The 14,030-nt window shown below is 43.7% G+C and overlaps 1 protein-coding gene across 1 annotated transcript in view; it reads left to right on the top strand.

Moving 5' to 3' along the window:
• Positions 1-577: 577 nt before the first annotated feature.
• LOC105918846 (dolichyl-diphosphooligosaccharide--protein glycosyltransferase subunit STT3B) overlaps positions 578-14,030 on the top strand; it is a 31,746-nt gene continuing 18,293 nt past the window's right edge. Inside the window, exon 1 of the mRNA XM_036129012.1 lies at positions 578-1,181. Within this exon, the coding sequence (XP_035984905.1) occupies positions 901-1,181 (281 nt within the window). The 5' untranslated portion in view covers positions 578-900. The remainder of the gene's footprint in view (positions 1,182-14,030) is intronic.

Genomic DNA, 14,030 nt, shown 5'->3' on the forward strand with positions numbered 1-14,030 from the left:
CCTTATATTAAAAATTTTCTCTTGCTATTGTATTGTTGAGCATTATGGAATTGATTAAAGTATAATCAAAAGCTTTTAAAGCAACTAAATGTTTCAGTTAAGGCCAAAATTGAAATCTAAAAGCTCGTTTTTGTTTGTACATCACGAGGCCTCAGTGCCTCCTGGCCATGAACCTCGCGGCACACCACTGCGCCATGCAGCCCTATAAACAAGAAAAGGTTCCCTAAAACACAGTTTGGGATCATTTAGATCTTTATTAACACCGTGAAAACACAAAAAGAGCTTAGGGTGGCAGGAGGGGGGGGGGCGCCGCGTACACAGGAGACCTCCCCTGAATCCAGACCCACCAGCGCGCACATGACACTGGGTCACCTGTAATGCAGACGACCCCGGCCTGCTCCCCCGCCCCCTCGCTTTTTGACGTCATGCTAGCCAGGCCTGGGATCGCCCATTAGTCCCCGCGCCTGTCTGTCACGCGCCCTGTCATCGGATTGGGCTTCCTGCGGAAGCCGTGTCCCGCCACGCTGCACCTGTCTGGCTGTGAGAGGCTGGCGGCTCTTCCTCCTCCTCAGCAGCTCCCGCCCCTTTCATTCAGCTCCAAGGAAGGAAGGAGGAACTCCTCCAGCCAGCCGCGTGTGACACTTCCAGGGCGCAGCCGAACTGCGCTGCTATGTGCTTCCCAGGGATTGTTTAACTGCTCCTACCGTCGGCCGGCAGGGAGCTCCGACTGTTGGGGACCCCAGGCGTTTCTTCGGGGGGGCCCGGGCTGTGCAGGGAAGGCGCTCGCGAGCGGCTCGGAAGTGAAGCGTGGCACAGAATAGGCAGACGAGAGGGGGGCTTTTCCTGTGTTATCAGATAGCTCGAACTGCACGGCTGCCACCGCGGGACTGACGCAGAGCAATGGCGGAGCATCACCAGGTTTCCGACAGCAAACACAAGTCCCCGCTGACCTCCGGGGCGCCGTGCTCTGGGAATGGCCGCAGCAGCACCGCGGCGACGGCGGCGGAGAGAGACGGCGTGGCCGGTGCGGGAGCAGGGTTGTCCGGCGGCCTGTCGCAGCCGGCCGGGTGGCAGTCCCTGCTGTCTTTCACAATCCTGTTCCTGGCCTGTCTGGCCGGCTTCAGCTCCAGGCTCTTCGCCGTCATCCGCTTCGAGAGCATCATCCACGAGTTCGACCCCTGGTAAGTTGGCTTCTACCCGACTGCTATCGCGAAGGATAGGAGTGGGAGCAGACATTTTTAATAGCACGTTTTATTTTTTATTTATTTTTTTTGTCTTAGTTGAAACGCATGTTTTCTTGGTGTTCTCTATTTAACGCGGTGGTCCCGAACGCATTGTTCTTAATGAGAAAAGAAGCTCTGGAGCAGCAGCGTAGGGAATGAGGGGGGGTGATGACAGCTTGAACCCGGAAACAAACAGCTGCGCCACCAGCGCCTGGAACAGATCGCTCCTTTGCTTGTCCACCGACGTGCTCTGGAGCAGCAGCACTGATTGCAGCCTCTCGGTGTATCCGGAACACCTTACTGGCCTCATCTGCCTTGCAGCAGACAGGTAGTGCCTCACGCTGCACACTGTTCTTGTAGCAGGGTTGCCAGGTTTGACCAGGGTTGCCAGATGTGACTGACAGTTTCCTGCTCAAACGCAACATAAAAGTCTCACCCTCTCTAGAAACTCGTGTTATACGTGGAGAACTATTGTATGCATAATATTAATATTAATAATAATAATAATAATAATAATAATAATAATAATAATAATAAAAGGTTACACAGACTGACTCCCTGCAAAGTATGCAACCTAGTAACAACTACACCAAGACCACTTTCCCAATCATGTCACAGTAACCCCCTAGAAAGTGATCCAAAGCCAACATGACCCGCAAACCCATCTTAGTGGATCAATGCAACATCTCTCTTTCACACACAGTCATGTAACAGTTTTAGGTTGCTCAGCTGCAGCACATCAACACCCTTCTCTTAAACTGAGGAGTGTTGACCTGTGTGGTTTTGTGGCACCATGTTTTTTTTTTTTTTATATATCCTGAACTTGCACTCATATTTCTGTCTTACAATACTTGCAAACGAGCTTCAGAGTCATCCTCTGGGACAGGAGCGATCCAGATCAGCCCTCCGTTCCTTTCTGGATGTGGTTTTGTATTGTTTTCACTTTGGCATTGGGCTGTCTGTGTCCGCCAAGCTAATAACAGCTAGCGTTAGTTGTCTCGTATTTAAAATAAATAAACAATGCTTAGGCTGGTGAGAGGCAAATAAAGGCTGCTTTTCTGTTTACTCCAAATTCTGACCTTACCAGCTAAGTGTTGCTGAAATATTGACTCATCAGACAGGATGTTTTTCTAATCTCACGTTGTCCAGTTATGGTTAGCCTGCCGCCTCAGCTTCCTGTTCATAGCCCACATGGGGGGGCAGTCAGTGAGGTCTTCTGCTGCTGCAGCTCCTGTGCTTCAGGGCTTGGCATGGTGTTCCCTCAGAGATGGCATTCCTCACACGTCGGATCTAACGAGCGGTTCTTTGAGCTACTGTTGCCTTTCTGTCACCTCTAACAAGTCTGCTTTCACCTCTGCTTTCTGACATCAACTCCTCTTATTCACCACCACAATTGCTGCTCACTGAAATTTCCTCCGTCCAAGACCCTTCTCTATGATTCCCATTAGATCAGCAGTTTCAGAAAGACAGGGACCACTCTCCCTGCCATCCACACCATGCCGTTGGCTGTTTCATTTTGTGTTTTACCAGCAATTGTGAACAAATGAAAGTAGTAAAGTGGTCGTTGAGGGTGGCTACTGAAGTCTTCTTCTTGCTTTTGTGTTACAAGGGGTTAACCCTTAGGATCTCTCATTTTTGTCTTTATTTGCTTCCACTTGGCTCCATTTTTAGAAGACATGGACTTTGTTTTCACTTTTATGCTGATGATTGTCAGGTTTCTGTGGCTATTAAGAAAAGTGACTAATTTTCCACTGGACCACTGCTTAAATGTCTTGAGGAATTAAAGGCCTGGATGGCGTTACATTGTTTGGACTTGGAAGGAGAAGTTTGTTTTTTAGCAGCTCCACTGATACCCCGTCTGTGGAGCTACAGTCCTTGGGTCAATATATCAAACCAGTAATCACAGATCTGGGGGTCAAAGTAAACAGTGGTCTTGAATTTGTTTATCATATAAGAGCAGCGGTGAAAACAAGCGTTTTTCATTCATGGCCGCTGGCTAAAGTCAAGCTGATTCTTTCTAGAGAGAACTATGAGACGGTAATCCACTCTTTCATCACCACTCTGTTAGATTACTGTAATGGACTTTATATGGGGGTCGGTGCTTCTATTGCTCACCCCCAGAGTGTCCAAAATGCTGCCGCACGTGTTTTTAACTGGCAGAAAAAAGCATGAGCCCATTTCCTGTTTTAGCCTCGCTGCATTTGTTGCCTGTACATTTTAGGATTCATTTTAGATCCGATTTTATTTGTTTTAAAGCATTACGCGGTCTTGCGCCGCCCTCCCTCAGTGAGCTGCTGCGCGGTCGTACCTGCTCCCACGCTGTCAGGTCAGCAGACCGGATGCTCCTCAGCGTCCCGATAACCAAACGCCAGGATCCAGCCGGTCGTCTCTGCTGCTGCTCCTAACCTGCCTTTGGGCATCAGACAGGCCGCTTCTTAAAAGCCACCTATACTCCTTGGCTTTTGGCTCCATCAGAGATGTTGATTTTTAGTTTAAATTAAGATTGTTTAGTTGTGGTGTTTTAGTTTTTTGTTCAGGCTTTTATTGTGCTCTGACTGCTGTGGTGTTCTGTTGACTGTAGCCGTACAGCACGTTTGCTACTATGGTTGTTTACAGTAATTAAAGTTGGTTTGGTAAGCTAAAGAAACCATGACTTTTTTTTTGTGGTAACGGTTGCAGATCCCTTTTCCATGCGATGCTGCGTGTTCAGCAGCGAGTAACTGGCATAGTCCGCTTTGGGTCACCTTAAATAGTTGCTGTGTTTGGCCGTAGAGTGGTGCAGCCTGAAGTCTCATTACATTTAGCTTACTTCAGCAACTCCTCTCTGCCTGACAGCGGGATTATTGTCTTACTGCTTCCCTCTGATGATGGCGGTGGCATAGGCTGTAATGTCGGCGTGTCCATAGCGGGGCTTCCCTGTTGCTCTGGGACAATTGTGAATCCGTCTGGCTGGAGGTCCGTTTTGGCAAAAGAAGTGGGGCGAGGCGGCAGCTCGTCAGGGAATCGCAGTGTCGGGATGCGTCGACCAGGCCTCTGTGTGTTTTATACCGAAATCCATGCTGTGTTCTCGCGTATTTACCGCAGCTGTGTACAACGCAGGTTAACACCACTCCAGGGATGCTCTAACGTGTTAATAAAGGAGAAAAAGACTAGGGGAAAAAGCAAGTGGATGCATGTAAACTAACTGATTTGGTGTGGGGTCACCTTGATGCATGAATGGGGCTCCTTCATGTCATCACAGAGCAGTTACACTGAGCTTACCAGTGTTTTCACTAAGATACACAGAGAGTCAAACAAATCTTTAAATTTTTTTTTTACCTCCTTCTGTTTCTGATTGATAAGCCCAATGCATAAAGCAGGATTGCTGCATTTATGACTATATTTTCTATTTAATTTTAGAGTCCACCAGCAACTATTCTATTCTATTCACAGACTGCCCAGAGCTTTTATTTGCACTTTAAGGGCACCGTTGCCTTGTTGGAGTCTGCATTGCATCACTGCGAAGCATTTAACGATCACTCCGTCTGGTGGTGTGGCTTTAACGGCCAGCCTCGGGTCTGTCTGCTGAATTACAGAGAGGGGACCTGAAAGCCCCCCCTGGCTGACAATCCTTTCGTTCCTGTGCTGTTGCTCTCAGAGAGCCTAACGTAGCATGACGGAGTGAAATTTATTCCCACAGTGCTTCATTGTTCTTTCAGGCTTCTCCACTGTTTGACAGGTGGCTGCATGTAAACTAGATATTTGGTTAGCTGGGGAAGAGAGGGGGGGGGGGGGTGTCTCTGACTGTGTTTTTATCTGTGTTCATGACAAAGTTAATGGAATATTTCAGCAATCTTTGCCAAACATCTCACTGGGTTGATGTTTAATAAGGGATGCAGCAATTAGTAACGATTTCCACTAGCTAGGATTTGTGAAACATTTTATCGTTTGGCTTTTTTGTGATTTCTCACAACAACGTAGAAAAATTACATTCAGACTGTTGTAATTTTAACAAGCCTTTCTCCTGTCACCGGTTAACTATTTATATTAGGAGCAATGTGGTGAAAAGGGTTTTACAAATGTTTTAAATCAAACATGAAATGTTTGATTTAAAACATTTAAAACATAAAACAGTTCTCAATATCAACTACGAAGCTGATATTGAGAACTTTTTTTGCCATCTTTCATTAGCAGTTAGCTAACGCCACTAAAGCAGCTGTTTGTGTGTGTTCCCTTCAGTAAGTTACATTTCTAAATACTGCATGTTCAGTGACAGAGGTTGGAAGATCAACAGAATAAAAGGGCAACCTTGCACCAAGTTCCACTTTCTTGTTATCTTCTCAAAGCCTTTCTCTCTCTCTCCCAGTCTGACTGAACCACAGTCATGTCTCAGTTTGTTAAACAGACAAATTGTTGCTCCCTCTTGGGCACCTTTGCTTTGGGGTTCTGGTTCCCCCCGTGTCTGCCTCGCCACCCGGGGGGGGGGAGGAGTCCTCTGCGCTGTACACTTTTGGTAGTATATAAAACAGTCATTCATGAAGTGACTTGCGTTGTGGCTGGGCCATTGCCATCAAAAATAAAATAAAGCTTTGCATTTCGTTGCGCTCTGACTGGAAGAATGCTGTTTATTGGCAGCCAACAACAAAACATTGGTCCTTTTCTGCAGCGCCGGAAATGGGGTTATCATGGGATAACAGGTCCCCTTTAATTAAAGCTCAGATGTATCATACTGTGGGTTGTTTTTTCTTTTAAGAGGGAGTAGTAACTTGACTTGCTCTTGTTGACGACAGTTGCTTTGTGTGCCTCAATGCGACCTCGCTACAAGGTTGCTGTCATTTTGTTGCTTATCTTTACAAGAACATTGCAGGAAAGCAAAGGGTTGTATCAGTCCCCTGCAACCCCCCATCTGTCCTTCTCCCCCTCTCCCCAAGGCGTTCCTTTGATCTGGCTAGTTAATGGTCCCTTTCCCTCTGAAGCTCCTGATCAAGCCGCTGCAGATCTGACAGTGTACACGGTTGGCACTGGCATCAGGCAGATAGCCAGTAGATGGTGAGTTGTGCTTTGAGTTTTGGCTGTGTTAAACATCCACTGAGCAGCAGTAGCATCAGAGCAGAGAGGGAAAAAACAGCTTCATTAGCGCTTATTTCTGTCTGGTACTAAAGTTGCTTGCTGGTAAGTTGAACCTCCCTCGGAGGGTCTATCTGATCCACATCTCATATTTTAGTCAGAGCTCCAGCTCTATGGAGAAAGGCTTGCTGAATACACAAATAAGAGTATTTAGTGTTAGATCAGCCCTCACTAGATCACGATGCTAGGCCTGCTGGTTGGTGGTAGAACAAACGCATTGCTGGAATAATAACATGGATAATGAAATGGTCTGTACATGAATGTAAAGCTTGAGGTTGGGACAGTTATTTTTGGTTCTGCTTCCTGTTTGAACCAGTTGATTGATAAATGCGGCAGCTTATAACTCCTGATCCAGCTAAAGCAACTCTGACTCAGCTTCTGCTCAGGTGTTATTGGTCTCAGAACTATCATCTTTGACAGACTGCTTGGCAAGCATGAATTACAAAAAAATCCAGTTGGAGGTTGCTAATGGATCCTTAGCTAGTATGAAATGTACAGCGGACACCACCAGCATATCTGGAAAAAGTTGGCTGCAAAATTATTAAAACTATGGTAGTTTGTTGTGGGGGAGGCAAGAAATGACCTGTTCTAGTTTCCTGTTACTACCAGCAATAGCTTAGTGTCGTAAACATCCCTGTTGGTTTGATCAGTTCTTCTTAGTGCGGCGTGGAGCTTGATGTCCCTGCAGTACAGGTGCTTAGGTCAACTGGAGGAGACAAAGACTTAGCTCAAAAATTCAGCTTTTGGTCTATAAAGCACTTAATGGTGTTGGGCTGCATTACATAGGAGTGTAGTACCAAGGAGACCATCCAGTCTTCAACTGAAGACAGAAATGGTGACTGACTGGTCATCGTTTGCAAAACTACATGTTCAGTTGCAGGACTATACTTATGAAATGTTCAATTTGATGCTGTTGGGTCAAATGTTAACATTTTCCTTATTCAAAAAGTCAATAGTTTTCCTAGTGCTTCTGCATCTTAATGGAGCTGTTCACTCATTCGCCGTCTCATCAATCAGGCTTTCCTTTATTGTGAACATCTGAATGTGTCGCAGTAACTTGTTGTTTTACCTGGATATGCTCAGCTCTAGATTAACAATAAGCTTTACTCAGCCTATTTAATCCTATTTCATACATTTATTACACAATATTGAGAAGGGGGGCACTTGATTTTAAGCTATGTGAGGGAACAGTGAAACTGGATCACTGTGGCTTTCTGAATATACATACTATAAAGGCATCTATTATTCCAGTGGGCCATGATTGTGGTTGGATTGCATGTGTTTGGTGCTTTTGCCATGTGTTTTTCTGTTGCTATGATTAGCAGTTAGATGAGTCAGAACTTAGTTTATCAAGCTGATTATCAATGTGCACACTCTACCGCAGTCCGTCTGCTGCTGGAGTTGAGAATTATGGCTTGATGCTTCTGTCGCTTGCTTTTGAATTGTTATTTAGCCATGGTTCCTCAGTAAGTGTAAAATAGAATTTCAGTATGACTTGTGACCAGTGAGAGCTAAATGAAGTCACATTGTTCATCTTCCTTCAGCAGTCTCCTCATGGACCCAAAGCAAATTAGATTTGTGCATGTCAGTCAGTCTTTCCAGAGAAGCCAATAAAAGACAGGAACCGCGGTGCAGAAAACGAGGATAGAATGGAGGAGTTTAACTAACAAAATGGAATAAATTACAAGAATTTTCACATATTGGGAAGGAGGAAAATGTAGTAGTTCCTGAAATATTTCTGCCGTACCTGGTTGGAAAAAAAGTTACCCGGTTGGCTTGGCTCTCCTCTCCTCACAGAAATTTAAATGGTTAGCCTTGTCAAAAAGGCTCACTGAAATAGGGTATGGCAATATATTGAGATTTTTAAAATATTGAGATTTTTTTAGGAGATAAAATGAGACTATATTGTTTACATCAAGATGGTCTCTGTTGTGTAATTATACTTTTATGTATTCCAGTAGATCATTTTTCAGCTGTTTCTCATATTTTAAGAAAATGTGCCTGTGAGACGTTTGGGACAAAGCTTTGATTCAGAGATGCCTTTTTATAATTACTTTATGAAAAGAAAAACATATTGTGATAAATATCGTATATTGGCGTTCAGCCTAAAAATATAGGATTATTATTTTTGGTCCATATCGTCTAACCTTAGACTAATACACAGAAGTCCTCCAAAAAAGTTAAAAACTCTAAGCTTAGTGCAGAATTTAGGACAAAACGATGCCAATAATGTTGATTAATCAGAGGAAAAACTTTCCTGTAACATCTGTCAGCACATGATAGACTGGAAGCTAGAGATGCACCAATCCGACACACTGATCGTATATCGGCTCGGACATTGAATTAGCTGGAACGGATATCTGATGAATGACGCCGATCCAGCATTCTGATCCAATCACTTTTTATTTTTTTTATCAATATCATACACAGCAATACATTTACAGCGATCTAGTCACTTCAATTCTATGCATGCAACACCGGTTACGTCATTACGCAGAGCACGCACAAAATGCAGTTTTTAAATGAAGGTTTTTAGTATTAAGTGGGGAAAAAAAATCCAAGCCTACATGGCCATGTGTTAGAAAAGTGATTGCCCCGCTTTGCTAAAACGTAACTGTGGTTGATCACACCTGAGTTCTCCTAAAACAGATTTAAAAAGAGAGCAAGTGAGAATTTTTTTAGGATTATAAGGCGTGCCGCGTGATAAATATTCTTCCCAAGTGTGTAATATCACTCCGCCCCTTCACGTACACAGCTTTCTCCTGAGAGAGAGAGAGGGAGCTATCTGTCTCTGTCAGGAGGACAGAGTAGTTGGACTGCACTGCCCTGTTTCTAACATAAGGCCAAAATAAACCTAATTTTATATTGAATAAACTAACTAGGTTTATTATTGCTTGTACATACTCCGGGCACAGACTGCCTAAATGCTCCCACATATTCAGGTGTTTTGTGCACATATGATTGTGTAATTTCAGCCGCCTGCACCCTGTTTAATGCAGTGAGTATAAACGTAGCTTTAGGAGTGACTCTCTGATCTGGAGACATAGTTCTCTATCCTCCACAGTCCAGAAAGTCATTGACTACTGTAAAATCAGGGAAAAACACTATTGCAGTTATGGTTTACGAAGCCATGGTCTGCCATTCCAAACTATGTGGACATGTCTGGGTAGAATGGATTTTAAATGAACTGCACAGGTCCTGACTAGGGGAGAAAGGAAAAACTAGTGCTCCAATTGGGTTTTAAATCAGCTGCTCTAAAACTGATCTGAACAGTGATTATTAATCTATAGATCTTTACTTATCAGAGTGATACTGATATGTTAAAAATGGCTGACATTGGCCAATACCGATGTTGATGTCGATATATCATGCATCCCTAGTGATGGTGTTCTCCTCTATGGGTCGCTAGCGGCTTTATCAAGTTATTCAAACACAAGCTCTGCAAAACGCTGAAATTCAACATGGGTGGCTAGGTTTAGATGTTTGCAAGCACAATTACAGAGCTCCTGTGGTGATATTTAAAGTTAACAGAAAGCAACACTCCCATCACTGAGCGTCACTTCCCACCATGGAGCTCCGCCTTCTACTCTAGAGCTCCGCCCCCTACCCTGGAGCCCTGCCTCTTACTCTGGAGCCCTTCCCAGGACTGATTTTAGGGTAGATTTCAACCTGCTTCTGTCTGATTTGAACTTTGTCTTGTAGTACAAACGTAGAGGACTGAAAAGCTGTCCCAGAAAACTACCCTGATTCAGGAAAAGGTTCTTAAACACACCTTTCTTCCGTCTCTTGGCTTTGTGACCCCCTCCATTGGTGGCTCAGAGCGTTAACAGTGAGAGCTAAACTCTGACCGCCTGTTCAGAACATCGGTCCCCGTGTGTCCGTTTGTCATGTGCTTATGTTTGGCAGCATAACAATTGACTGCTCAATATTGTGCATGTTCTCACACAGTGCTCGTAAAGTTTCACAGCTTCTTCTTACTGTTGCCTAGCAACTGTCCCTCGTCTTACAGTTTCCATTATTCAGTTTGGTTCAGCTGGTGCCTTAGGTTTGCACCGCCTGTTCTCTGATAGTTTAAATAGAATCTCCTTACAGCATCGGGGCTGGTCTACTGACACAGCTCGCTCAGCTGAGCTGTGGTAAAAGTAGGATGCCGTTCTTCTATGCTGCCTCATCAGAGAGAGAAAAGCCTGCAGAGGTATTCTGCTGCTCATCAGTAATTATTTAGAGAGAAGGAAACACTGTGCAGAGTCTGGACACCATCAGCTCTGTGCCCGGTTCTCTCTGTTGTGGAAAACAAGAGTAGGTATGTGCTCTGAGAGGTCCTATACAAACGCTGCCCTGCTTTTAGATATGAGACTTTGTGGCTGCTCTTTTTTTTACGTAAAAAATGCAGCTGCTGGGAAGACCAGACAATACAGGAATCCAACAACCCTGACTCTGCCCCTTTTACTCTGGGATTCACATAGATCATTTGTATTTATATCAAATGCTGTCACTTTTGACATAACTTAGAAATTAAATTGGTGCTTGGTGAGTGGCTTTATATACAAACTCATATGGACTTGTATATAAAGGGACTATTAAGAATCTTTGTTGAAAAGGAACTTGGAGAACAGTAAGCTGTTCTTTGTCACAGAGGGAGCTCCTCAGTTCCTTTTGCCCAAACGGTATCCAGTGCTGATTTGATCCAAAAGCACCTTAAATCTAAGGCATTTACTTTGGGGAAGTATTGCTTTAAAGTAGTTGGAAGTTTATCTGAAAACCTTTTAGGCTGCTTAAAGGGTAACCGAGTTTCTCCTCTCAGTGAAATAAGCTGACTTGACTGACTGGTTCTCTCAAGGTTCTTATGTTCCGTAAATACGGAACATGTACCTACCATGTCCCTTCATGGTAGCCTTTACAGCAGCTTTAAATCAGAACATCCTTTCATATGGTTTACGTGTTTGACTGGTTTTGCACAAACATAGATGGGTCTACTGATGGCCTGTTTATTAATCATCACACTCTTCTGTAGATTTTGTGTTTAATTGCCTATAGAGTGGGGAAGATGAAGGGTTACTACATTCTGAGGGTTCTATCAGCTTTGGTGCTCCACCACCACCTGCCTGAGTTTTAATTTGTAATCCTATCTGGAACAAAGGCAGAATGGAACAATGTCAGCCCTGCAGCCCATTGGAAAAATGTACAAAAGCAAACGTTAATAAATCAACAAATTTCAATATATTCTTAGATTTTAAGATGGTTTGTAGTTTATTGCAACTTGACTGACTGTAAAAACCGGATAGATTAACCTCATGATCAATTTACTTGCAAATTCTCCTCAACCCCACCACACAGCCAAGTTGGGGTAAGTATGATCATTCCAAACATACTCAAGGTCATAAACGGAACACTTTGCTGCCATCTAGTGGTCAGAGTTACACCCCGTTATGCCTAACCTTTGCTCATTTGCATGCCAAATCCAAGAAGTTCTCCTTCTGTTACGAGCTTTTCTCACATTTGCATTCCCTGCTATGCATGATTTTATTCTAAGAAACAGTGAATGTTACAAAAGTTCTCTAATAAGAAAAGGGTTTATAACTCTGTTTTTATAGTAAATGCTGTGAAATATTCAAGCAATGACTCTGAAACGGTAGCTAATCCTGATTGGAGCTGTTCTCTCTTGTTTGAAAAGAGAAAACAGGAAGTCTGTGCCAGAAAAATCCCTTAAAGTCTATTACAGTTATGCATTTCTATTGACTTTGCATAAGTTCTAAAGTATGTTTTTTTTTTTTTTTTTTTTTTTTTTAACGAGAATAAAAATGATTATAGTTGACATTTTCTTTGCACCTTGGAGATTCTTTTAGACTGGCTGTAAAAATCACCAGGCTGCTGCTGGTGTTTCCAGGGTGATCTATGTTGTGAGAGGAAGAGGATAGATAAGCTCATCAGGAAAGCCAGCTCTGTCGTAGGAAGCCCCTGACCCAGGGCAGGTGGTGGGAGACAGAAGGCTCAGGAGCTGTTGCGGAGCTCCTTCAGTGTCAGACTGCTGCATCCTAGATGCACAAAGGAGCGTTATCACAGATTCTTCCTCCCAGCAGCTGTTAGACTTTATAACCATCACTGCTCCCAACAAACGCAGCAACAGTTCACATACCTGTTGTTTTTTTATTCTTGTACATAGTTTTTTTTCATGTATACACATTTTATACATAAATTCATACACAGTTGCACATTTCTTTAATCTTAGTAAGTGTACAGTATTATTTTTCTTGCCTTTTAATTTAGTGACTGTGGAGAATGACCCCCCCACACTGCTTTCTCTTACCTTCCTCGACAACACTGTTAGTATTATTGATCACTTTTGATTCCAAGGAACCAACCTTTTCTCTGCATCTAAGATTTTTCTCACTTGTAGACAGTTTGGTAAAAGCTAGAAGGACTAGTCCTGGGCGCTCCGTGGTGTAAGCTTAGTAGTAGAGTTGCTGGTTCCCGGCCCACCTAGACCCTGGGCACAACTCCAGATCTCCTCACTGTTGCTCCATGTGTAGTCGTTTTTACATCATAAATATACAAGCAAAGCTCAGGTTGCTACTTTCTTGTTTTTAGATTTTAATTATTTAGCAGGCACCTTACATTTGAGACCTAATCTGCCAACCAGGCTGGAAAACATTTTAAGAGTCCATCCAGGGTCAAGTTGACGTTTGAGTGCACCCTGGCTGAAAAGAACCTGCTGTTTCTCAGTCTTCAATGAAAGGCTTTGAGTCAGGACCATGAGGACCAGAGACGGATGGGACAGTTTGTGGTTTGTTTGTGTGCTTTCCTCTACTTTTGCCAGTGACTGAGGCATGTCGCAATGATCAATAAATCAATTAGATGGGGTAATCCTGACCGTAGTGGTCTGGTGGCTCGTGAGAGGTGCGTGATGAAGCGCCAGGAGCCAATAACAGCTCCTCACGGTGGTTAATAAAAGCTAGCACGTTAGGTTAGCTGATAGGAAGACTTTATGCTGGACGGGAACTTCACTAACCAGAGAAACGTTAGTTTGAAAAGAAATGAAATTGGTGTCAAAGCCAAACATGACCGCTGCAGGGTGGGATTCTTGCATTCAGCCCATATGACGCCACCTGCTTAATTGTCTGAGCCAGTAGGTCGAGAGGATATACTTCTGTTATTATGCCATTATCATATTAGTGGAAAAAGGTCTCAAAATGCCAATATGAGTTATCATAATGTGTTATCGTAACAGATCTAGTCATGACAAGCTGCTCCATCATCAGAGAGCTGACTTACCAGGATGCCTCTGTTTTACTTTTTATAGATCTGTTTTTATGGAGGGTCAGGTTGTGTTGAGTACTTTGATTCTTGTGGGAAAGCCCGAGGGAGAAGCAGACTCGCTTTATCAGCAGAGGCTATACTGGAAAACTGTAAGCTAGATGGATTCCTGCTATTGTATGAATCCATCTACTAGGCCTGTGTAAATATAGACCTGGCTGTGGGCTGAAGGTAAAATAAACTGTTCAAGCTGCACTACTGAAGTCTGTGGAGCATCTAGGGTGTTGCTATAAAGCCTTTATTCTTCCACTTAAACTGAAGGTTCCCAAAGCCATAAACCTTGTCAATGTCAGTTAAGTCTGGATCTGAAGGTCACACGGTATGCAACACAAGTGTTTAGAAACCTGGCGAGATGCAGATGTTCTTTTACCAGCAGTTTATGTGAGA

The sequence above is a fragment of the Fundulus heteroclitus genome, chromosome 3, assembly GCF_011125445.2.
Source record: "Fundulus heteroclitus isolate FHET01 chromosome 3, MU-UCD_Fhet_4.1, whole genome shotgun sequence".
NCBI classification, from domain to species: Eukaryota; Metazoa; Chordata; class Actinopteri; order Cyprinodontiformes; family Fundulidae; genus Fundulus; species Fundulus heteroclitus.